Here is a 24,843-nt window from a genome sequence, read left to right as displayed (position 1 = left end):
AATAATTAATTAGTAATTGAATCCCAGCACAACAGTATATATAGACACATTTTCATTCACTCGAGGTTCGGTGTTCGTGAGTGGAGAACGGGTGAGAGAGAAGGAGAAATAAAAGTTAGGTTAAATATCAATTGCTATTACGTGCTGGTAGGACCAGCACGATACTTGTTTATTTAAAACTCACCGTGTTTGTTTGTGTGTCTGTCTGTCTGTTTACTGTATAGTCCGTTTTGTTTGTCTCTTTATTTTTGGCGTGAAGTGCCGTGTCCCGTGTTTTGTGTTAAAACCTTTTATTTTCTGTTCTGTTTATTAAATGCTGAGCGCGATCACGCGCCCAGCTTCACCAAACCGCATTTCTCTGTTTATTTATTTCCTGGCTCTGGTCTGACGCCACCCACTCCGGCCGTCTTTGTGACACGTGGTGTCCTGCGTGGGATCTACAGCGCCTCCAGGACTCAGGCCAGAGCAGGAACCGCATTTTTGGATTTAAAAAAAAAAAAAAAAAAAAAAAAATGGCAGAAGACGCCATCAAAGTGCTGGACTGGATGCTGGAAAATGCTGGGCTGGAGGCCCAGTCTATACCAGTAGTCGTCCGGTTCCTGCAGTTTATGGATAAGGAGCGATGGGAGGCATGTGCGAGGGAACAGACCCTAAGCACCTGGGAGGAAGGTGTGGGGTTGGTCCTCAGCTACCTGGAGGCAATTATAAGTGGAACAGCAGCCCAGGTAGCAGGTCCACCAGCAGAGGAAGAATGCCTGCTGTCCCCGTCTCCACCAGCAGAGGAAGAATGCCTGCTGGTTTTGCGTCCACAGCCCGAGCGGGAGGAGCCAGAGCGTCCACAGCCCAAGTGGGAGGAGCCTGAGTGTCCACAGCCCGAGCGGGAGGAGCCAGAGCGTCCACAGCCCAAGTGGGAGGAGCCTGTGTGTCCACAGCCCAAGCGGGAGGAGCCTGAGTGTCCACAGCCCAAGTGGGAGGAGCCCGAACGTCCTACGCCTGAGTGGGAGGAGCCCGAATGTCCTACGCCTGAGTGGGAGGAGCCCAAACGTCCTACGCCTGAGTGGGGGGAGCCCGAACGTCCACAGCCCAAGAGGGGGGAGTCGGTGCGTCCACAGCCCAAGAGGGGGGAGTCGGTGCATCCACAGCCCAAAAGGGAGGAGTCGGTGCGTCCACAGCCCAAAAGGGAGGAGTCGGTGCGTCCACAGCCCGAAGAGAGGGAAGTCGGGGCTTCCACAGCCCCAGGACCCAAGCTACCAGCAGAGGGAGAATGCCTGCTGGTTCCACCTCCACCAGCAGAGGGAGAATGCCTGCTGGTTTCCCCGTCAAAGGCGGAGCCGCACCAGTTCCCTGCAAGAGAGGCAGAGCAGCACCAGTCCCCTGGAAAAGGGGGAGACTACACGCTGCTCCCACCTCCATCGGCAGGAAACTACATGCTGCTCCCACCTTCACCGGCAGGAGCAGAGCAGCCGGAGCTGCCTCTGCCTCCGCCACCTCCACCGGAAGGAGCAGAGCAGCAGGAGCTGCCTCTGCCTTCGCCACCACCACCGTCAGGAGCAGAGGAGCAGGAGCTGCCTCTGCCACTTCCAGGAGCAGAGGAGCAGGAGCTGCCTCTGCCTCCACCACCTCCAGGAGCAGAGGAGCAGGAGCTGCCTCTGCCTCCACCACAGGGAGTAGGGTGGCCGGAGCCCCAGAAAGGGGAGCTGTCGGCCACGAAGAAGGGGGAGGAGGTCTGGAGACCACCAACCCCAGCAGCAGTTTCGCTGCCGGAGATCGTGGGGGAGGTCCGGAGACCTGCTCCCACTGCAGCAGTTTCGCTGCCGGAGATCGTGGGGGAGGTCCGGAGACCTGCTCCCACTGCAGCAGTTTCGCTGCCGGAGATCGTGGGGGAGGTCCGGAGACCTGCTCCCACTGCAGCAGTTTCGCTGCCGGAGTTCGTGGGGGAGGTCCGGAGACCTGCTCCCACTGCAGCTTCTTCGCTGCCGGCAGTACTGTGGTCAGAGCCCCACCAAGGGGAGCTACCGGCTACGAAGGGAGGGGGAGAGGTCAGGAGACCAGCATCCCCCGCAGCAAGTTCGCTGCAAGCGTGGACTAGCAGGCTGTCAGCCGTGCCACTACCGGCAGGTGTGCTGACAGCATGGCCAGCCAGGGGCCCACTGAAGCCTCCCTTCCCAGCCCGAGACTTTGTCCTGGACTGCTGGATTTTTAAGGGGGGAGGTGGCCGTTGAGGCCATGTGTGCTGCGCACAAGGGGGGCTATATGTGGCAATGTGCCCCGCCCCTGTGTGCAGTTGTGTGTTATGTGTTGTATGTTGCGTGCGTGTGTTAATGTTGGTGTATAGATTGGTACACGGGATATAAATGGGTCTGTGTTTCACGTGGTATTTAAAAAGTGTAGATTTGTATTTAGGCACGAGGAGAGCACAAATCACTTCACGTGCTGGTTAAATGTAATATGCAAGCACGGGGTTGCACAGAATTAATTCATGTGCTGGGATTCAAGTGAATAATTAATTAGTAATTGAATCCCAGCACAACAGTATATATAGACACATTTTCATTCACTCGAGGTTCGGTGTTCGTGAGTGGAGAACGGGTGAGAGAGAAGGAGAAATAAAAGTTAGGTTAAATATCAATTGCTATTACGTGCTGGTAGGACCAGCACGATACTTGTTTATTTAAAACTCACCGTGTTTGTTTGTATGTCTGTCCGTCTGTTTACTGTATAGTCCGTTTTGTTTGTCTCTTTATTTTTGGCGTGAAGTGCCGTGTCCCGTGTTTTGTGTTAAAACCTTTTATTTTCTGGTCTGTTTATTAAATGCTGAGCGTGATCACGCGCCCAGCTTCACCAAACCACATCTCTCTGTTTATTTATTTCCTGGCTCTGGTCTGACGCCACCCACTCCGGCCGTCTTTGTGACACTGCCCCTGTCATATTTCTTCTGCCCAGTTTTAGAATGCTACTAACTGTTTCAATGTGATGGCTGGAATCGTGTAATAAATAAATATACATAATAAAAAGAATGTCAGTGTGATGAATGGTCAGGTTTTGCTACAAGAAAAATATATCAGAAATGTGGGGAACCTGATATTTTTTGCTTGAACACAAGACAAATTTGTCAAGGCACCGACTAGAGGGGAGGCATGCCTTGATTTAGTCTTTTCAAATAATGAAGACAGAATAACTAAAACAGAGGTCAGAGAGCCAGTGGGAAAACTCAGACCACAACATGGTCTCATTTGAAGTATTTTTTAAAACCCCAAAAGTAATGACTAAAACGAAGGTTTACAATTTTAGAAAAGCAAACTATGAAGGTATGAAACAGAGACTGACAGAAGTAGATTGGAGTAAAATAGAGAAAACATCCACAGAAAAAGGATGGCTGTTTTTTAAAAATGTTGTACTAGATGCGCAAAACAATTACATCCCAAAAGTAGACAGATCTAAATATAAAACAAAATGGCCAAAATGGTTTAATAGATCAATTAAAAAATATATTCAGCGAAAAAAGACACTTTACAGAGCGTTTAAAAGGGACCAAAAACAAAGTACACAGAGTACTTGGAACTGCAAACACAAGTCAAAAAGGAAGTTATAAAGGCCAAGAGAGGGATAGAAATCAATATTGCTAAGGCGGCTAAAACCAATTCCAAAATGTTTTTCCAATCTTATAACAGCAAGAGAACATTCAAAGAGGAGGTTAAATGTAAGAGACACAAATGGCAAAATCATAGATGAAGAAAAAAAATTAGCAAATATATTAAATGATTACTTTTCACAGGTTTTTACAAAGGAGGACACGGACAGCATGCCCCACATGTCGACCTGTTCCTATCAAGTTTTAAATAACTTTAGCATAACAGAGGCAGAAGTGTTAAAGGGACTAGGAGTTCTTAAAATAAACAAATCCCCTGGGCCGGATGAGATCCTCCCAATAGTACTCAAAGAAATGAAAGAAGTTATTTACAAACCGCTAACCAAGATCATGCAACAGTCTCTTGACACAAGGGTTGTACCGACAGACTGGAAAATAGCAAGTGTAATACCGATCCACAAAAAGGGAGACAAAACTGAACCAAGTAACTGCAGACCAATAAGCCTTACTTCTATTATATGTAAACTTATGGAAACTATAATAAGATCCAAAATGGAAAATTACCAATATGGTAACAATATCCTGGGAGACAGTCAGCATGGTTTTAGGAAAGGGAGATCATGTCTAACTAACCTGCTTGACTTTTTTGAGGATGCAACATTGAAAATGGATAATTGCAAAGCATACGACATGGTTTATTTAGATTTCCAGAAAGCTTTTGACAAAGTCCTGCATAAAAGATTAATTCTCAAACTGAACACAGTAGGGATTCAAGGAAATGCATGCACATGGATTGGGGAGTGGTTAACATGTAGAAAACAGAAAGTACTGATTAGAGGAGAAACCTCAAAATGGAGCGAGGTAACCAGTGGTGTACCACAGGGATCAGTATTAGGTCCTCTGCTATTCCTGATCTACATTAATGATTTAGATTCTGGTAGATTCAAAAGAATTGATCTTTTCAGTCTTGAACAAAGAAGACTACGCAGTGGTCTGATTCAAGCATTCAAAATCCTAAAAGGTATAGACAATGTCGACCCAGGGGACTTTTTTGACCTGAAAAGAGAAATAAGGACCAGGGGTCACAAATGGAGATTAGATAAAGGGGCATTCAGAACAGAAAATAGGAGGCACTTTTTTACACAGAGAATTGTGAGGGTCTGGAACCAACTCCCCAGTAATGTTGTTGAAGCTGACATCCTGGGATCCTTCAAGAAGCTGCTTGATGAGATTCTGGGATCAATAAGCTGCTAACAACCAAACGAGCAAGATGGGCTGAATGGCCTCCTGGTTTGTAAACTTTCTTATGTACTTATGTTCTAGTAGCTTTCTCACAAACACACACACGCCCACATCCAAGCACACAGCCTCAAATGAGATGATGCAGACAATCTTAGATTATATCTAGGGCTTCTGGTTTTCAGTTTTAACCGATAAAACCCAATAAAACACACCCAATACAAAAAAAATTAAATCGGTGGATAGCTAATAAATAAATTAAGTATATGGCAAGTTTACTTTTGAAGAAATTATTTATACAACATTATGATGTAGATTACTTATATTTACTTCCTCAAGTTTCACTAAAAGTTATTTTACACGCAAAGTGTGCAAACTAAATAATTAACAGTACAATTCTATCTTACAGCCGGGCCTCAGTCTCGTTGCTTCTGGTCATTGACTCGCCTACAGCTTGCTTCCTCGTCCTGGGTCTGTTTTCAGGCAGAGTCCTGTCTTGATTCCGGCAGAGTCCCGGAGTTGCAGATTTGCTTAGCAAAGGGACAGCACCTTGTTTAGTATTTGGTGTGGAGTGCAAAATGTTCAGTTTTGCTTAGATATTTATAGTCTCTTTCTCACTCTGCTAACTAGCCACTTTCATGAGATCATTTGTGTATCTTGCCTTTTTTTAAATGTTAGCTTGCGTGGTTCAGGGGGTGTGGAGCTGGAGGCTTCTGATTTCCTGTTAATTAGTATCTATTTTCTATTTAAGCCCTGATCACTTGCACCTTTGCTGTCTAGTGTTTAGTTTTGTAGCAAACGCTCAGACGCCATTGTTTCGTGCTCCTGCTAATATCTAAACTTTGTTGCCTCGCTCACTGCAGGTCATTTCTCTGCACATCGCTGCCAAGATATTATCAATCAATTGACCCTCTGTTCATTGATTTCTCTCGCTCCTAGGATCACTCGTCACTGGTTCTCAACCCACCTCTTCACCCTCCAGAGCAGGCCTCCCTCCTCGACTCTACCCCCCCGCCCAGGACCCTCAGTTCATTGATTCCTCGCGCTCCTATTATCACTCGTCACTGGTTCTCAACACACCTCTCCACCCTCCAGAGCAGGCCTCCCTCCTCTAATCTGCCCCCCCTCAGACCCTCTGTTCATTGATTTCTCTCGCTCCTAGGATCACTCATCACTGGTTCTCAACCCACCTCTCCACCCTCGCCTCCAGAGCGGGTCTCCCTCCTCCCCCCCGTCATTCTGTAGGCACAGCCCCCTCTGCCGCGAGGGCCAACATCAATCACAGCCAGATCATGATCATGTGGGGAGCTGGCCCTCTTCTGCGGTGGATTCTTTCACTCATTCATCCTCCTCTCAAATGGAGATTAGATAAAGGGGCATTCAGAACAGAAAATAGGAGGCACTTTTTTACACAGAGAATTGTGAGGGTCTGGAACCAACTCCCCAGTAATGTTGTTGAAGCTGAAACCCTGGGATCCTTCAAGAAGCTGCTTGATGAGATTCTGGGATCAAGCTACTAACAACCAAACAAGCAAGATGGGCTGAATGGCCTCCTCTCGTTTGTAAACTTTCTTATGTTCTTATATAGTTGCTGCTCATTTTTAAAATTGCTAGTATGCCCGGAGTGGGGGCTTCCTGTCCGCCGGGGCCACCAGAGGTTTTCCCTTAATCAGCCTCAAGGAGTTTTTTCCTCTCCACTGAGCGGCAGGTATACACATAGTCACATCCTACTAAAAAATTACTAATCATCCATCTGTTTGTCCCGTTTGTCCTTCTGGTCTTTTGTTTATGTTATGCGTTGGCATGTGCTGTCTTTTGTTTGTCTCACGGTGTGGGAGATTTCATGAGGTGCCGGGGTCCGCGGTTCCGACCGAGGGGGAGGAATTCCTTCTGGAGCCCCTGCTGCACAACCCCCATCTAGGTGCGCAGGCGTTGGAATCCCCCGCGGTGCGGAGCCTGTTGATCTCGGCCAAGGTGACCAGAGTCTGGGATCTCCTGGATCACCAACGCTCGGCGTGGCTGACTCCCGAGTCGCTGGTCGCCAGGGCGACTCAGGGGACCCTCAGAACGGCCCGCCGAGCGATCCGGGAGTGCAAAGCAGCTTTGCACCCAGACTCTGTCAGGTATCTCGAGGGGGTCCTCAGGACCGGGGAGCCATCGTCCCTCCCTACCCCCAGCTCGCCGGTCCTGCTGATCAAACCAAAGGATCGGGCTCCCCCTCAGCCTCCCCTCGAGAATCACCTGAGCAGGACCTCGCAGTTCTCCTCGACCCCCCTTCGTTCCGTGTCGAGGAGGACCCTGTACGCGATGGCGCTCCACACCCTCCACTTCCTCGCCCTCGTCTCCCGCCGAGACACCGCTTGGCGGGAGCCCCTCCAACCCCCGGAGGGCGAGAGTCCCCAGTGGGAGGCTTTGTACTCCCCGCTGGTCCCCAGAGGCGCTGGGGACCTGGGATGGAGGGTGCTACACAGAGCGCTCGCGTCAGGAGAGGTCCTGCGTCACTTCACCGACTCGGACCCCGCATGCCCTTTCTGAGGTGAGTCCGAGTCGGTGTTCCACATTTATTTACTTTGCGCCAGGCTGCAGCCGTTCTTTTTGTTCTTGAAGAACCTCCTGCTGCAGTTCTGGCTGCATTTTTCCCCCACCCTTTTTATTTTCGGGCACCCTGTTCGTGGCTCCACCAGGAAGAGGGACCTCCTGGTGAATCTGCTCCTGGCTCTTGGGAAACTTACCATCTACAAGACCAGGAAGCGTAAGATCACCGGGGAGGGTCTCTTTGACTGTGGGGCCATGTTCAGGGCCCTCCTTCGTTCCCAGGTGGCGTTGGAACACGCCGACGCGGAGTCCACTGGCGACATGACGGCTTTTGTCGACCAGTGGGCTCTGGGTGGCGTGCTCTGTACCACCCCCCCCTTTGTTTTGAACGTTTAATTTACAGTTTTTTGTTGGCACCCCCTTTTGATTAGGGGGCGCCAAACTGTATTTTTTCACCGGCTGCCATTAGGCAGCTGGTACGCCGGCTGCCAATAGGCAGCTGGCGCAGTCTTTTTCACTGGCCATTAAATAGGCTGTACCCTTGAGCAAGGTACTTTACCTAGATTGCTCCAGTAAAAACCCAACTGTATAAATGGGTAATTGTATGTAAAAATAATGTGTAAAAAAAAATAATGTAATTGTATGTAAAAATAATGTGATATCTTGTAACAATTGTAAGTCGCCCTGGATAAGGGTGTCTGCTAAGAAATAAATAATAATATTTAACATTCACTCAGTAATCCCATTTGTACACCAACAGACCTCCATGCTGCAGCGTTTTTATTAATATCTCGGTAACTATTAATTGTTGTATTATACAACGCCGGGAAATCTGAAATTAAAGCTAACAGCTTTTCCTCCATTTTATTTTTATATTTCTTCCTCGCAAAGGAACCTCCGACTTTTCCCTGATTGGCTGTTGGTATGTCACGACGCGGTGCGGCAAAAGTTGAAAATATTTTATCTCTCGCGCGCCGCTCTGCTGCTTTGCGTAAACCGCCTTCATTGAAAACCATTGCTAGTGCCGCACAGCGTCTGGTGTGAACGCCCCTTAAGACATTTACTTTCTGACTTTTCTGATTTCTGTTCATTATTTTGTGTACTTAATAAAATACTACTATTGATTAAACATTCCTTGTGCCTGCGTGTGAATGTGTGTTCATAGTAAATCCTTGATCTTTGTAACACGTCAATTAAATATTGTTAGTAAGAGAACTAATCAACCCAGATAAACATTAAATGATCAATTATTGAATTTTTCCTACAACTTTCATAAACTAAATGTCTGTTAAATGCCAAGCCAGGACAGCGCAGTATTTTTGTAAATAAAGTAAACGGTGCCAGTGCACCATCAATATGAACGTTGTTATGTATACAGTGCATAAAAACAGTTGCTGGACAAACAGCCTTTCTTGTACGGACTTTGAAAATATTAAATGGATGTGTTTGAATGGACTGTTTAAATGTAAAAATGAACTGTGCTGAAAATGCACTGAGTAAGCTAACAGGCTACACTTTAAGGGACTGTCTAAAAATTGCAGAGCCTATTTAAAAACAAACTGCTACTGGGCAATATATTTAAGAGACGGTCTAAAAACGTCCAAGTTTGTTTAAAAATGTACTGTGTAAAAATAAAGAGAGGCCTTGGATTGAAGGACTGCGTATGCAACCCTACTGGTTTAGTTTGACAGTCCAGGCCAAACCGAAGAGCCTAAAAATAGATAAGGTTCAGTGTTGGAAATAAGAGACTGTGTGCTGAACAGTTTACTATACCTAGTCTGTCTGGATTCCCACGTGGCGCTCTTTCCCTGGCCACCTGGAATGGTAGGACTGTTTTTACACTGAACCTAGTGGATTACAAGAACCTAACTGGAGTACTTACCTGGTGAAGATCTTTCAAAGAAAGATCAGGGCAACTGAACGTGTAGTTAGCACCCAGAGTGGCAGGTTTTGTTTTCTTTTGTTTTGTTTTTGATTACATCATACCACAGTATTATAATTTAATAAAACCACCTGATTTCAACTTCATCTTCTGTTGTTCAGAGTATCTCTTACACCTCCAGTTGGCTACCACATACAAATACTGAACATCTGGTTCACATATGGTGGTAACAGTGGGATCCCAAACTGAAGTCATTAAAGCTAAAGTGCCCACAGCTTTACAGAACACAGAGAGAATAACTCAGCATAATGGCGGACAACAACGTCTTGGTTCGTGCACTAGTGACCGTGGCTGCAGCGCAACAAGAGCTCACTAGAGTGCAACAAGAAATCAGCATTCAACACTGCTAATGGAGGCTGGCCATCATGAGGAGATTGGAGCAAGGGGGCGCTATAAGATCATTTCAAAGCTCAATCCGTTCAACTCAAGTGCTGAATAAAATGTCCTGGGTGGACAACATCGAGGCCTTCCTATTGACCTTTGAAAGTACCGCAAGCTGGGAAATGGCCCCGAGAAATGGGCTGGAATACTTGCACCCTTTCTGATTGGAGACTCTCAGAAGGCCTACTTTGACCTACCTCTAGGGGACGCGGAAGATTACGACAAACTAAAAGTGGAGATTCTGGCCCGAGCAGGAGTGACTATTGCTGTACGAGCCCGAAAATATCATGCTTGGGCATTCAACCCACCGATTGGCTCCAAGGTCTCAGATGTTCAACCTTATTCATCTAGCCCAATGTTGGTCCACTGTCGATAATGGATACTGCAGTTAGTCGTTGGTCATCATGGACCACTACATGCGGGCCATGACCCCTTCACTATTGACGACTTTGTGTCGTTGGTGGAACGTCAGCTCGCTGCAGAGGAGTTGGCTCGAGCCCCACCGATCACTAGCCCAAAGGACAGCACCAACAAAAAACCACACCTAGAAAGGGTAAGAAACTGTTGCCAAAGAAAGGGGTTGAAGAGTGGGTAGACGGGACAGTTCCCAGATGAAAAGAGAATTGGCCAGGGAAACTTGAAAGCAAGGGGGGAACCCTTTGATTACTCCCAATACCAATGTCACAAATGTTCAAAAAGGGGGCACATTGCAAAAAATTGCCCTGATCTCTCTGAACCTATGCAGTATGACCTAGGAAATATTGTCTTTTGTGGGAGTATAATGGTAGCTGGAGTATCCAAGGGCAGATATCCATATATGGCTACAGTACAGGTAAATGGGATAAAGACAGAAACTCTCATCGATTCGGGTAGCACCATTACTCTGGTAACGCCAGATTATTGCGATACCACTCAATTAGACTATAGTCTGAGGGCCGTAATTACCTGCATCCAGGGGACCAAAAATATTATCCCACCTCTCTGGTAAAACTGGCCTATAAGGGAGTAGACAACAAGATGAGGGTTGGAGTGGTCCCCAGGTTGCCCCACCAGGTAATTCTAGGTCGAGATTATCCCAGGCTCTCGAACCTGGTGCAAATTGATGGGGAATTGGACAACCCAGAGTATAAACGTAAAGCCCTGTTGGGGCTACCAGGGAGCCTAATCACATTATTCCCATTTTCCGATTTAATGAGCTGTTTGACCCAGTTAAGGTTAGGAAATCCATGAAAACTCATCGGCAGAGACGATTAGAGAAAAAAAGGGGGCGGCCCATTGAAACTGCATTATCAGGGGTACCAGGAAAAAGGGTTCAGAAAGGGATTGGCACACAGTGTTCCAAGACTGATATTTTAAATGAAACAGGGGAGACTCCCACAATTATCGAGATAGATGCTGATAGTCAAGAGTGGCATAATGATTTCTTCATGTTGGTGAAAGCTTTGCTAGAGAGCAGGAGCAGGATGATACATTGATTGATGTACGACCGAATGTGGTGTCGGTCAATGGTGTCCCTGTAGAGGGAGCAGTGGTTAACCCTCTGGAGCATTTTATAGGAAAGAATGACTTGTTGTATAGAGGAACAGTGATCAGTGGTAACCCTGTTGAACAGTTGTTGGTAACCCCACTCTTTAGAAACCAGGTGTTAAAAGTAGCTCACAGCCATTTGTTCAGTGCCCATATAAGAATGGATAAAACCTTGGATCTCATCCTTCAGCGATTTATTGGCCAGGCATTAAAGAGCCGTAGATCATTATTGTCTGTCTTGAAAATTTTGAAAACTACCTAAAAGATTTTTTAGATCAAGATCTAGGGAAGGGCAAGGTACTAGTGAGAAACATTATTCAGAAAAGACAATCCCAATTAATTAAATCTCCAGAAAACCGAAAAAAGGCTTACGCCATTGAAGTTGTGTCGGCTTCTCATATCACAGTATTACCTTTTAATAGACCCTGTGGAGTTTGTTATAATAACCTTATAAATATCCCAATTATTACTGGCCAAATAAAACTACATCAATCTAATAATCTTCGTCTGGCATTACTTAATCTTATATCACTGTCCAATAAAGCACCTTTAATTCATGATTTTATTGTAGATCAAAAGCTTAATATGTTGGCTCTCACCGAAACCTGGCTTGGGTAGATGATAATGTCTCATCGATTGAGGCTTCCCCTCCAGACTATTCTTTTATCCAGAAGGCTCGTACCAGTGGGAGAGGAGGTGGACTTGCTACAAGTTATAACTCTGATCTTAATACAAGGAACTATGGACAATTATTCATCGTTTGAATTATTATCATTAATTTTACATAATGACAATACATCTGTGTACATTGGTATTGTATATCGTGTACCAAAGCCACATGTTTCATTTGTATCTGAATTTGGTAATTTTCTATCTTTACTATCTTCCAACTATGATAGAATTCTTCTGTTGGGTGATTTTAACATTCATGTATATCAAATCAGACAAGTACTCAAAACATTTTTTGAATTTACTTGACTCTTTAGACTATGTCCAGCATATTACAGGTCCTATTATGGTCCCTTCATATAAGATAATGCACATGTATTTTATTCTCGCAGCCTAAATGCTATGAACTTTAAAATTACCGATCTTACCATTTCAGATAATTTTGCTGTTGTTTTTTAGGTTAATGTGCCAGTACTTATAAATAAAGTGATACACGCTTTTACAGCTCGGGAACTTAACCCTTCAACTACTTTAAAGTTTTCAAAGGCACTTGGCTCTTTATTACCTTTGCACTCTGAAACTATGGATGAGCTTGTTGATAATTATAATATCTTTCTATCTAGTACCCTTGATGCTATTGCTCCAGCTAGGGTTCGAAATGTTTCGCTAAAAAAAATACTCGCCATGGTTTAATGACACCACTCAAACTTAAACAGCATGGTTGAAAATTAGAACATAAATGGAGAGGTACTAAAATACATGTGCATTATCTTATATGAAGGGACCATCAAGTAAAGTATAGAGAGGCTTTGGTAGTAGCCAGATCAATATACTACTCAAATGTAACTGAAACTAACAAAGATAATCCTAGATATCTTTTTTCTATTTTGAATAAACTACTAAATCCTCAGTGTAATCCTTCTGCTGCCACAGTCTTGCAATGACTTCATTGACTATTTCCATAGTAAAATTATAACCATCAGAAATCAAATTGATGAAAGACTTAACCCCAGTAACCTACCAGACCTATTCTGGGTACTTGTGATTTCTTCTCTCCAGTGACCTTAACACTAGAAGCCCCGTGGCAGTCATTTTGGCGGTTTTTGGTTTTAAAATGTAATTTTCTCCAGTCATGTAAGACATATGGGACTGTGCGTTCGTGTACCTTTCTGTCCGTATAAATTAAATATTCTTACAAAGCATGCAGAAATAAAGGCTACATCCGGCACCCCTGCCTCTCTTATTCCCAGCACATCTCCACTCTGGCACGCACTTGCAGATTCTTCCTGAGCAACATCCGAAGAATCCGACCCTTCCTCACCAACTATGCTACCCAGCTCCTGGTCCAGGCCCTGGTACTCTCCCGCCTAGACTACTGCAACTCCCTCCTGGCTGGCCTCCCTGCGTCTGCCACCCGTCCGCTCCAGCTCATCCAGAACTCTGCTGCTCGCCTGGTGTTCTCTCTACCTCGCTTCGCCCACGCTACTCCACTACTCCGCTCGCTCCACTGGCTCCCGATCACCGCTCGCATCCAGTTCAAGACTCTTGTACTAGCCTACAGATGCCTTGATCAGACTGCACCCAGCTACCTCCAGACCCTCATCTCTCCCTACACCCCCACTCGACCTCTCCGCTCCGCCTGCACTAGAAGACTGGCTCTACCTCCGCTACGCTCCCCTGCCTCCCGAGCCCGCTCCTTCTCCACCCTTGCTCCGCAGTGGTGGAACGACCTTCCTACAGATGTCAGGACTGCCCAGTCCCTGACCACATTCCGGCGCCTCCTTAAGACTCACCTCTTCAAACAGCACCTGTAGAACTCCTCTGTTGTATCCTGGGACACTATCACCCTTCATTTAAATATGCTTTATTTTGCTCTTATCTGCCCCCTATTTTACTGCATTTAATCCTGTACCTCAGAATATTGTAATCTCCCAAGTGTTTAATCTGTAGTATTTTGTACTTAATCATATCCTGATGTAACTATCACTACTTAATCATATCCTGATGTAACTTTCACTATTATCTGCTGTATTATTGAATTGTGGTTTGTCACACTTGAGAATTATTGTATTTCTTGTTCTTATTGTATGACTTATATTGTAACACTTGAATGTATTTGTATTTGCTTGCGATTGTAAGTCGCCCTGGATAAGGGCGTCTGCTAAGAAATAAATAATAATAATAATAGTATTACATTATATCTAAAAGCCCCAGGAGCAGTCACGTTGACGGCCACACAGAAAACAATTGTATTGTGATTATACAGAACGGTATTCTACTTTATTTTTATTTACTAGTCCACAATGTGTTTAGTTGTAAAGATTAGTCTCTACTCTCTGCCTGAATTAATGACTTTTGAAAGGCTGGTGTCTGCTTGCAAGCAGCACTGCTTTGGTCAGTCAATTAGCACCAGGACTAGTGAAAATAAATACCAGAGACCATGGAGTTTTACAACGCAACAAAATATGGAGTTGATGTTTTGGATCAGATGGCACGGAAGTATTCCATGAAAGCTGGCTCCCGACGGTTGTCTGTTCAGGTGTTTTACAATGTATTGGACCTAGCAGTCATCAACTCCTGGGTACTTTACAAAGAATGCATGGAGAATAATTTACCAAGGAGACAATATATTTTACAGTTAGCACAGGTACTTCGCAAGAAGCATTTGGAACAGAGGGAGATTGCAAAGCGTGTACCCACAGCTGAAACTGGCAACCCCGCTGAGAGCCGCAAGAGACGCCAATGCCAGGTTGGCAAGTGCAATGAAAACAAAACTTCGGTCAGCCCTATACAGAAAGGCGGCGTGGAGAAGCGCATTATCTGTATTGATTGTGAACAGCCTTAGACTCAATGTAAAGGAACACCCTTTTCTCAAACAAGAAAAATAAAATTAGACTTTTTTTATAACTTCTTGTGCTGTGCGCTTCTGTAAAATGTTTTCTTCTAAGTTTATTTATCTATGTTGTTCAGTTAGTTTTGCTCATCTCATTTGTTGTTCAGTTAGTTTTGCTCATCGGCTCTTAAGGTAGCTTTCATAAAGCTAATGATCAAGAAACATGCTGTTGAAAAGTTAAAAATGTATTGCTATCGTTTCAGTTTTATAAATATGTATGTTGTAAACTGATGTCTGTTCAGATGTTTATTTATTTACATATTTATTTACATTTTCTTGTTTTGATTTATAAAATAAATGTTCATGTGTCTGTGTGTATGTGTGTGTATATATATATATATATATATATATATATATATATATATATATATATATATATATATATATATATATATATATATAATGCTTCGGTTGTTCAGATTTATGGTTGTTCAGTTTATGTGACGTACTTGATAAAAATGTATGAGTATATCTCTGGTCCTTGTTGATAGGTTAAATGATTGTCATGCATATTAAACCTACTACCTGTATTCTTGATCCTATTCCAACTAAATTATTGAAAGAAATATTTTTGTTCTCTTAATACCTATATTAATTTTATTAATGGTTCACTTTCTTCTGGGCTAGTTCCATCGGCTCTAAGGTAGCTGTCATAAAGCCAATGATCAAAAAACATAACTTGGATACAACAATTCTACATAATTATAGGCCTATTTCAAACCTTCTTTTTCTTGCAAAGATATTAGAAAGGGTAGTTACAAATCAACTGCATCATCTTTTGACACAAAACAACATCTATGAAAAATTTCAGTCTGGTTTTTGACATGCACATAGTACTGAGACAGCTCTTGTTAGAGTATTAAATTATCTATTAATTGGCACTGACTGGTTATTTATCAGTTTTAATTGTATTAGATCTAAGTGCTGCTTTTAATCAATCACCTACAGAATTTTCTTTTTTTCTGGTTCAAGTCTTATCTTTTGGATAGGTGTCAATTTGTTTTAATTGGGAATGAAAAATCTGCATTGTCTGAATTAGTTTGTGGTGTTCCACAGGGCTCTGTTTTAGGTACTTGATTATTTGCCATTTATATGCTTCCTCTGGGTGATATTATAAGCAAACATGGAGTACATTTCCATTTTTATGCAGATGACACCCAGCTGTATTTGTCTCTAAAACTTGGTGATGCCTCTTTTGGGACCAATATAGTATATTGTATTACTTACATTAAGGGCTGGATGTCTCAAAATGTCTTAATGTTGAATGCCGAAAAAACTGAGGTTTTGTTAGTGGGTTCATCAAACCAGCTAGATAAGCCTGAATCATTTGGCCTGGATTTCAGCAGACTACCTTCTAAACCTGTACTAGAAATGAGAAATTTAGGCGTGAACTTCGACCCTACTCTTTTATTTGAGAAACAGATTACAAAATTGTCTTTTTATCATTTGAGAAATATTGCAAAACTTAGACCTATAATCTCTACATCTGATGCTGAAAGACTAGTACACGCCTTTGTATCCTCCAGAATTGATTATTGTAATGCGTTATTTTCTGGCATCCCAAAATGTCTATTGTTTCGTTTGCAACTGATTCAAAATGCTGCTGCTAGAATCTTGACTAAAACCAGAAAAAGGGAACATATCACCCCAGTGTTGGCTTCTTTGCATTGGCTTCCTGTACATTTTAGAGTTGATTTTAAAATACTGTTATTAACTTATATGGCACTAAATAATTTGGCACCAACCTATTTAGGACAACTGCTTACCCCGTACTGTATATCCCCAATTGTAACCTTAGATCCCTGAATTTGGGATTGCTGATAATCCCTAAAATAAATTGTAAAATGGGGAGGAAGGGCTTTTTGTTATAGAGCCCCCAAACTTTGGAATGAGCTACCAGCACATGTGAGGGAAGCTGAGACTATCTAAACATATTTGTTTGAGATGGCATTTTTATAATATGTATATGTATGTATGTATACATCTGTTTTAGTTTGTATTGTTGTATGTGTTTGTATTTTATCTGCATTATGTATATATATATATATATATATATATATATATATATATATATATATATATATATATATATATATATATATTTGACTATTTTAGTCCTGTAAAGTGCTTTGAGACACACCTGTATGAAGGGCGCTATATAAATAAACTTTGATTTGATTATTGAAGTACCATTTCAACGCTTTGCCATGGACTTAGTGGGTCCATTATCTAAATCAGGGGATATGAATATGTATTGGTTATCTTAGACTATGCTACACGATATCCAGAGGCCATTCCATTGCGGAATATTGCCTCTAAAACCATAGTCAAGGAGTTGGTTAAATTTTTTTCCAGGGACGGGAATCCCAATGGAAATCTTCACCGATCAGGGAACTCCTTTTGTTGACTGTCTGATGAAAGACTTGTTCACCACCCTTCACATCAAACATATTCGACTCTCCGTCTTACCATCCTCAAACAGATGGGTTAGTCAAAAGGTTCAACAAAACCTTAAACGCTATGTTTAGGAAAGTGATAGGGGCCGATGGGAAGGTGGATTGGGACTTACCCTTACCTTATTTAATGTTTGCAGTGCGGGAAGTTCCACAGGCTTCTACTGGGTTTTCCCCCTTTGAACTCCTGTATGGCCAACAACCCCGTGGAATTCACGATATTGCCAAGGAAACTTGGGAGAACCAGCCTTCCAAGGGAAGAGTATATCATCCAAATGCAGGACAGAATAAACCAAGTTATCCCTGTAGTTCGAAAACATTTGAAAAAGGCTCAAGGCCAACAGGCACAGTCAACAAAACTGCACGACACAGTCTTTTAACCCTGGTGACTGAGTCATGGTTTTGGTACCCACTCCAACAAGTAAGCAGCTCACACAGTGGCAGGGACCCTACGAAATAATTAGTGCCATGGGTCCTGTGAATTATAAGGTTCACCAACCGGGTAGACGTAAAGAAGAACAGATATACCACATTAACTTGTTAAAATCCTCGGTAGACCATGAGCCTTTAGAACCACAAATAAGCAAGACTGAAGCATTAAAAAAGGCCAATTCCCCAATGTAAAAAACAGGTCAGGGCATTCCTTGTTTAAGCTAGTTATTAACACTGCTTCATCCCTGAGTTTGACGCTAGCAGCACCACTCTCTGATCTAACAAAGAAATCCGCCCCCAATAAAGTGGTCGGAGATAGCTGATGAAGCATTTACTAGAATTATAGAAATGTTGTGCAATGATCCGATACTGAAGGTACCAGATTTTAAAAGGGCTGTCCTTTTTCAAATGTTTGAAGGCGAAGAACATCCGGTAATGTACCTCAGCCCCTCAACCACAAGTTATTACCTCAAGAATCCAGATATACAGTGGTGGAGAAGGAGTGTTTGGCGGTAAAGTGGGCCATGGAAACTCTCAAATACTAACTACTGGGCTGAGAGTTCACCCTGGTAATAGATCATTTCCCACTAAAGTGGATGAAAGAGAATAAAGAAAAGAACACAAAAGTAACTAGGTGGTTCTTGTTCTACAGCAGTATAAATAAACCATAGAACACTGTAGTGGATCTAAAAATGCTAATGCAGATGGGCTGTTGAGAGTACATTGCTGGGGCAAAAAGGCCGCCTGACCTGGTAGGTTTGAGCTGAGGGAAAGGATGTCTGATGAACAGTCAGGTTTTGGTACAATAAAAATATATCAGAAACATGGGGAAACTGATATCTTTCGCTTGAACACAAGACAGTTAGAAAGGCCGAGAGAGATAGAAATCAACAAGGGGGCAAAACCAATTCCAAAATGTTTTTTCCAAGAGAACATTCAAAAGAGGAGGTTAAATGTCTAAGAGACACAAATGGCAAAATCATAAGATGAAGAAAAATATATATATATATATATATATATATATATATATATATATATATATATATATATATATATATATATAAATGATTACTTTTCACAGGTTTTTACAAAGGAGGACACAAACAACATGCCCCACATGTCGACCTGTTCCTATCCAGTTTTAAATAATGTTAGCATAACAGAGGCAGAAGTGTTAAAGGGACTAGGAGCTCTTAAAATAAACAAATCCCCTGGGCCGGGTGAGATCCTCCCAATAGTACTCAAAGAAATGAAATAAGTTATTTACAAACCACTAACCAAGATCATGCAACAGTCTCTTGACACAGGGGTTGTACTGACAGACTGGAAAATTGCAAACATAATAACGATCCACAAAAAGGGAGACAAAACCGAACCAGGTAACTACAGACCAATAAGCCTGACTTCTATTATATGTAAACTTATGGAAACTATAATAAGATCTAAAATGGAAAATTATGGTAACAGTATCCTGGGAGACAGTCAACATGGTTTTAGGAAAGGGAGATCGTGTCTAACTAACCTGCTTAGTTTTTTTGAGGATGCAACATCGACAATGGATAATTGCAAAGCATACGACATGGTTTATTTAGATTTCCAGAAAGCTTTTGACAGCAGCAAAGGTCATTCAAAATGATCTAGACAGCATTCAGAATTGGGCAGACTCATGGCAAACATTTAATAGAGGAAAGTGTAAAGTATTGCACGCAGGCAAATTATTATTATTGTCGTCATGATTTATTGTTTTAATATGACAGCGAAATGCCGCAGGTTTTGTTATTGTTTTGTTTATGTATTTAGGATGGCATAGCCGATTTTGTTTAGTAGCGTGGATGGGTAACCCCATCCACAGTAATTTAATAAACTCATGCAGATTGTAAAAGCCTATAAAAGCCTGCAGCTCACTGCACTCTGGGTGGGTGTGTTAGGAGCGGAGAGAGCAAGAGGAATGAGAGAGAAAGAAATGAACCAAAACGAAACTTAAAAAAATAACAATCTAGGAACACTGAAGGCAATTGCTCAGCCAGACCTGGGTTTTGTTTATATTTTGTGTTCGTGATTTTGTTTCTGTTTAAACCTTTTGCTCACCTCTGTGAGCAAGTGTTTTTGTTTGAATATTTATTTTATTTCGCCTCCGGAGGGTCCGCTGCTGCCGGCGCCGCCTCCCGAGGGTCCACTGCTGCTGCCGTCGCCTCCCGAGGACCCGCCGCTGCTGTCGTCGTCTGGGGTCATCGCCAGCTCTGTTTCTTCTAGGGTTGCTGCCTGTCCTGCTTCGCCTGGGTTCGCCGAGGGTTCTGCTCCGCCTGGGGTCGCTACCAGTCGTGCCATGCAGCAGGAAATACTGTGGCTGGAGCCCCGGTAGAGGGAGCTGTTAGCCACAAAGAAGTGCGGGGTGGAGGACATTCCACCATGGCCACCCCCCAGAAACACCTTGCTTCCAACTCTTCCGGGACTTTGAGACTGAGGGGGGAGTTGGCCGTTGGGGCCAAGTGTGCGTTGCACAAGGTGGGGGGGGGATATGTAACAGGGCGAGCAGCCCTGTACAGGGTTTGTTTATTTTAGAGCAGGGTTTCCCCCTCCGCCCCTGTGTTATATTGTATTTGATTATTATTGTTATTGCCATTATGATTTAGTGTTTTAATATGACGACGAAACGCCGCAGGTTTTGTTATTGTTTTGTTTATGTATTTAGGATGGCGTAGCCGATTTTGTTTAGTAGCGTGGATGGGTAGCCCCATCCACAGTAATTTAATAAGCTCGTGCAGATTGTGGCCGAGGGGTAATAGACTAATTACTAGCCAGTTAAACCACGCTATAAAAGCCTGCAGCTCGCTGCACTCTGGGTGGGTATGTAAGAAGCGGAGCAAGCGAGAGGAACGAAAGAGAGAGAAAGAAACGAAACTAAACAAAACTTAAAAAAATAACAATCTAGGAACAGTGAAGGCAATTGCTCAGCCTGACCTGGGTTTTGTTTATATTTTGTGTTCGTGATTTTGTTTCCGTTTAAACCTTTTATTTTTGCTCTGTGAGCAAGTGTTTTTGTTTGAATAACTATTTTATTTTTGTATTTAAATAAAACGGTTGCCAGTCGCGTCTTTATTATTTGAAAACTGCAGAGCCTGGTGTTAGTATTTTCAGTTCCTGCTTCTGCCGTGACGTCACCGCCCAGTCACCCTGTCACAAAGGCCAACAAGATGCTCGGATATATTGTGAGAGAGGAGCGGTCCATATATTGTGATACTGAAATTGAAGAAGGGAACTATGAAAAAGACCTGGGAATTTATGTTGAATTTAAATCAAGGGAAGTAATGTTAAAACTTTACAATGCATTAGTAAGACCTCACCTAGAATATTGTGTTCAGTTCTGGTCACCTCGTTACAAAAACGATATTGCTGCTCTAGAAAGAGTGCAAAGAAGAGCAACCAGAATTATCCCGGGTTTAAAAGGCATGTTGTATGCAGACAGGCTAAAAGAATTGAATCTATTCTGTCTTGAACAAAGAATTCATTCAAAATCCTAAAAAGTATAGACAATGTCGACCCAGGGGACTTTTTTGACCTGAAAAGAGAAACAAGGACCAGGGGTCACAAATGGAGATTAGATAAAGGGGCATTCAGAACAGAAAATAGGAGGCACTTTTTTACACAGAGAATTGTGAGGGTCTGGAACCAACTCCCCAGTAATGTTGTTGAAGCCGACACCCTCGGATCTTTCAAGAAGCTGCTTGATGAGATTCTGGGATCAATAAGCTACTAACATCCAAACGAGCAAGATGGGCCGAATGGCCTCCTATCGTTTGTAAACGTTCTTATGTTCTTATGTAAAGCCCTTCATTTAAGGAACGTTATCCACTGCACCATGTCACTGGAACATTTCACATGTGTTTTGGGTTCTTCATTTAAACACTGAATCATGACATGTTATATATTTATGAGTTTCAGAGGCTTTACCACATGGTGTGAAAATGTTCAATGTAATGTTAGTTTCAGATCAGCTGCATTAACACTGTCTGACTGAGTGGGTGTGGTTAAGCAAGCAGCTTGGATGTTGATCATGTATTACCACCCAGTCTATCATCACAATTCTGCAATAAGGACCTAAATTATGGGGCTCGAAACTTGCAATTAGTGAATCAGAAAGACCTGTACTGACCTAGTCCTAAAAGTCTTTCTGACTGGCTATTATACATGAGCCTCCTAGTCCTTATTAAAGAATTGTGAGCATAAAATGGGTTGTAAAATACCATTGTTCACCTGTGCCTAAATTCAATATACTGGAAAGTTATCATATTATGTAATGAAATTTCTGCAATGTGTTGCACAATTAATTTCATGATGTTTCATTGCGATTCAGTTCAAAACAAATATCTAAATAATGCATGCTCATCACATGTTGGAACATGGTTGTCATTCACTTTTTACAATTGACAGTTTTAATTTTCTCTTACCACATGATTCTTGAGAAATCATGAGACACTCTAAGCCATAAAAATCTATTCTATTGCATAAATAAGACCAGTTAAAATGTCACAGTGTTACATCACTTCTGTAGAAAGAGGAAGCACAGGCATTTGGCCAAACTACATACATCCAGGTTCAGATCCAGTGAGAGACAGTTATTTACAGATACAGCAGAAATTATATAATTCTTAAATCTCAGTGAAGCAACAGAACTCTGAATCACATAACGATTGCAAGCATAATACAAAGAAAAGCAAAGCAAAACATACAAATTGAATGCTTTAATTATGTATACTTTCATATTTTAAAATGAATTGACAGAGGTTGTGTTTATGTGTTCTAGGTAGATGGGCATTGGTTGGTTATGTGGTTAATGTAAAGTGTCACAGTGGGTCACAAAGATAGTCAGTGGCAGACCTGCGCTGAATTTAGTCAGAAACCCACTAGGCTACTCTGCCTTGAAAATAATAACTCTACATACCTGCAAGAGTCATTATGCTTCACACGTTTTCAATGTCAGTTGGAAAAAAATCTGTAAGGTATCCTCTTTGAATCTACAGAAGAGAAAATAAATATTAGGCTATGGTACTGGTATAAATTGTATGGATGATGAAAAATACCACACGGGAAATTTGATGTAATACTAGATTTACAGGATTATCAAGATCACTAATAACATGATCACTAGACTAAGCCACCATGGAAAGAATTAATGCATTTTTCCAAAATTTCTTATGTCCTAACTAGTCTGAAAATATGGGGTTCTTCATCAAATATAAGATTATCAGCAACTAGGTATTGATCTACAATAACATGAAGCTGTTGATGTGCTGTTCTGGGTATACTCTCTTCCTCAGTACAGTATGTGGGTAAACTGTGGGAACTCAACATTCTTCATCGGCTAACACCCCAACAAAGTGTAGGCGGAGCCATGGTCTCTTAAAAGCTTTGTAGAATTCATACAATCGCTTCACCGCTTCCCAACCCTTGTGAGAGAGAACATCTAAGCTGCATTGTATAAATCCAAACCCTGGCTGTGCTTTAAGTAAGGATTAATTAAATGTGCATCTCTGTTGCTGGCACAGTAATGGAACTGGCTTTTGCCTCATAGTGGACTGCAGTGTAGAAGGTTATAATCTCTAGCATTTTGTGTAACAAGGTACAAACAAGGGGCTGTAAAAATAGATCTCTTACTTTTGACATGTCCCAGTGTTTAATCACTGATCTTATTTTTTAAGGCTGATATTCACAGACATAATAATGGAAGATTTTGAGAATGGAAATTGAGTCTAATTCAGGATGACATCATTCACATTGAAATCGCTTGCTGTTAGGTTACATCACATGACTTATCACTGCAGCACTAAAATAAAAAATAGAAGATAATATTACAAGAATTGTTTTGAAATGAGCAGAGTGGACTTGACTTACTCCAAGATTAAAATCTGTGTGGGACTCAAAAAACAGACAAAATCAGTCTCCTCGGGTCACGCAGCTATTCGTTGTTGGGCATGGGAGCTGAACCCAGCATCTCTTTACTTCTGTTCATCTATCAGTACCAACTTTATTGATAGCAAAGAAGGTGCCAGAAGCGTTTAAAATGTTTATGCCCTCTTATCAAAGACATTATTTAATACTTTTGTGAGTTAGTGCTTCCTGCTTTTATTAATAATGAATACTTTTTTGCCTTTTTCTTTCCTGGCCAATTAAATTAATAGGATAGCGTACATGTATTTGTGCAATATGCAATATGCATTGTACAAAGCAAAAAACATAAACAGATAATATACAACAAATAAAGCTACGTTTAATAAAACAAAAATACAATTTCTTAAATATTGATTAGCTTCAAAGTTACTAAACATTAAAATATTCAATATTAATAATTCCAATTGGTGGTATTATTGTTAAAGCAAAAACAGATTGGTATGCGGTAAACAACAAATATATGTCAAATGTACAATTGTTAAAATGTGGCTTCCAGGAATGCATGTAGTGTTTTCAAGATCTATGAATCCACAGTATCTACCTATACATGTATATTGTGTATAGTCTAATAAATGTATGAAAATGTGCAGTATATTGCTGATGCATACATTTATTGATATGGTATGTATGTATAAGTAATATGGTGCATTTATTAATGCATGATTAACATTTTTATGTTAAAATGAATCAGCTCCAATGCATTTCATTTTTTATTTATTTTTATATTACATTTTACAGTGAAATGTAATGATTACACCACCAAGGCTACACAGAAGAAATAACCAGCTGCAACATTGACTTTTATGACTCAAATAAAATAGCACAAAAGTAAGCGTTATCTTTTATATTTTTCCTTTCTGATCAGACTTACCCCCCACCCGTGTGTGTCTACAGTAGTGGTGTTCACAGCCTCTCTTGGTCTCTGTGACTGCTCGAATAGACAGCTCCCAGCCTCAGCCTAAACCCAACACCAGCATCAAACCATGACATCACCTCCCAGCTCTCTCATTGGATGCTGGATATCCTCTCCAGATTGACCATAATCATTAGGATTCTAAAAAAAAAAAAAAAAAAAAAAAAAACACTTGGCAATTTAAGAGGGTTAGATCTAGCACATCCTAGATGATATTACTGGGGTGGGGGTGGGAATGGGGATGTTGTAAATGGGGTATATTCATTTGATCTGAACAGTGATGGGTCTAGATACTGTTGGTAATAAAGTAGCCAAAGCTAA

At 42.0% G+C, this 24,843-nt stretch overlaps 1 protein-coding gene across 1 annotated transcript in view; it reads right to left on the bottom strand.

Moving 5' to 3' along the window:
- Window positions 1-24,601, bottom strand: part of LOC117410792 (stathmin-4) — a 32,567-nt gene extending 7,966 nt beyond the window's left edge. The window contains exons 1-2 of the mRNA XM_034017615.1: window positions 24,481-24,601; window positions 22,603-22,675 (exon numbers count right to left, since the gene is read on the bottom strand). Of these exons, the coding sequence (XP_033873506.1) occupies window positions 22,603-22,615 (13 nt within the window). The 5' untranslated portion in view covers window positions 22,616-22,675; window positions 24,481-24,601. The remainder of the gene's footprint in view (window positions 1-22,602; window positions 22,676-24,480) is intronic.
- Window positions 24,602-24,843: the final 242 nt, after the last annotated feature.

This window comes from Acipenser ruthenus, chromosome 6, assembly GCF_902713425.1.
Source record: "Acipenser ruthenus chromosome 6, fAciRut3.2 maternal haplotype, whole genome shotgun sequence".
NCBI classification, from domain to species: Eukaryota; Metazoa; Chordata; class Actinopteri; order Acipenseriformes; family Acipenseridae; genus Acipenser; species Acipenser ruthenus.
This window is presented reverse-complemented; position numbering and strand designations above follow the sequence as displayed.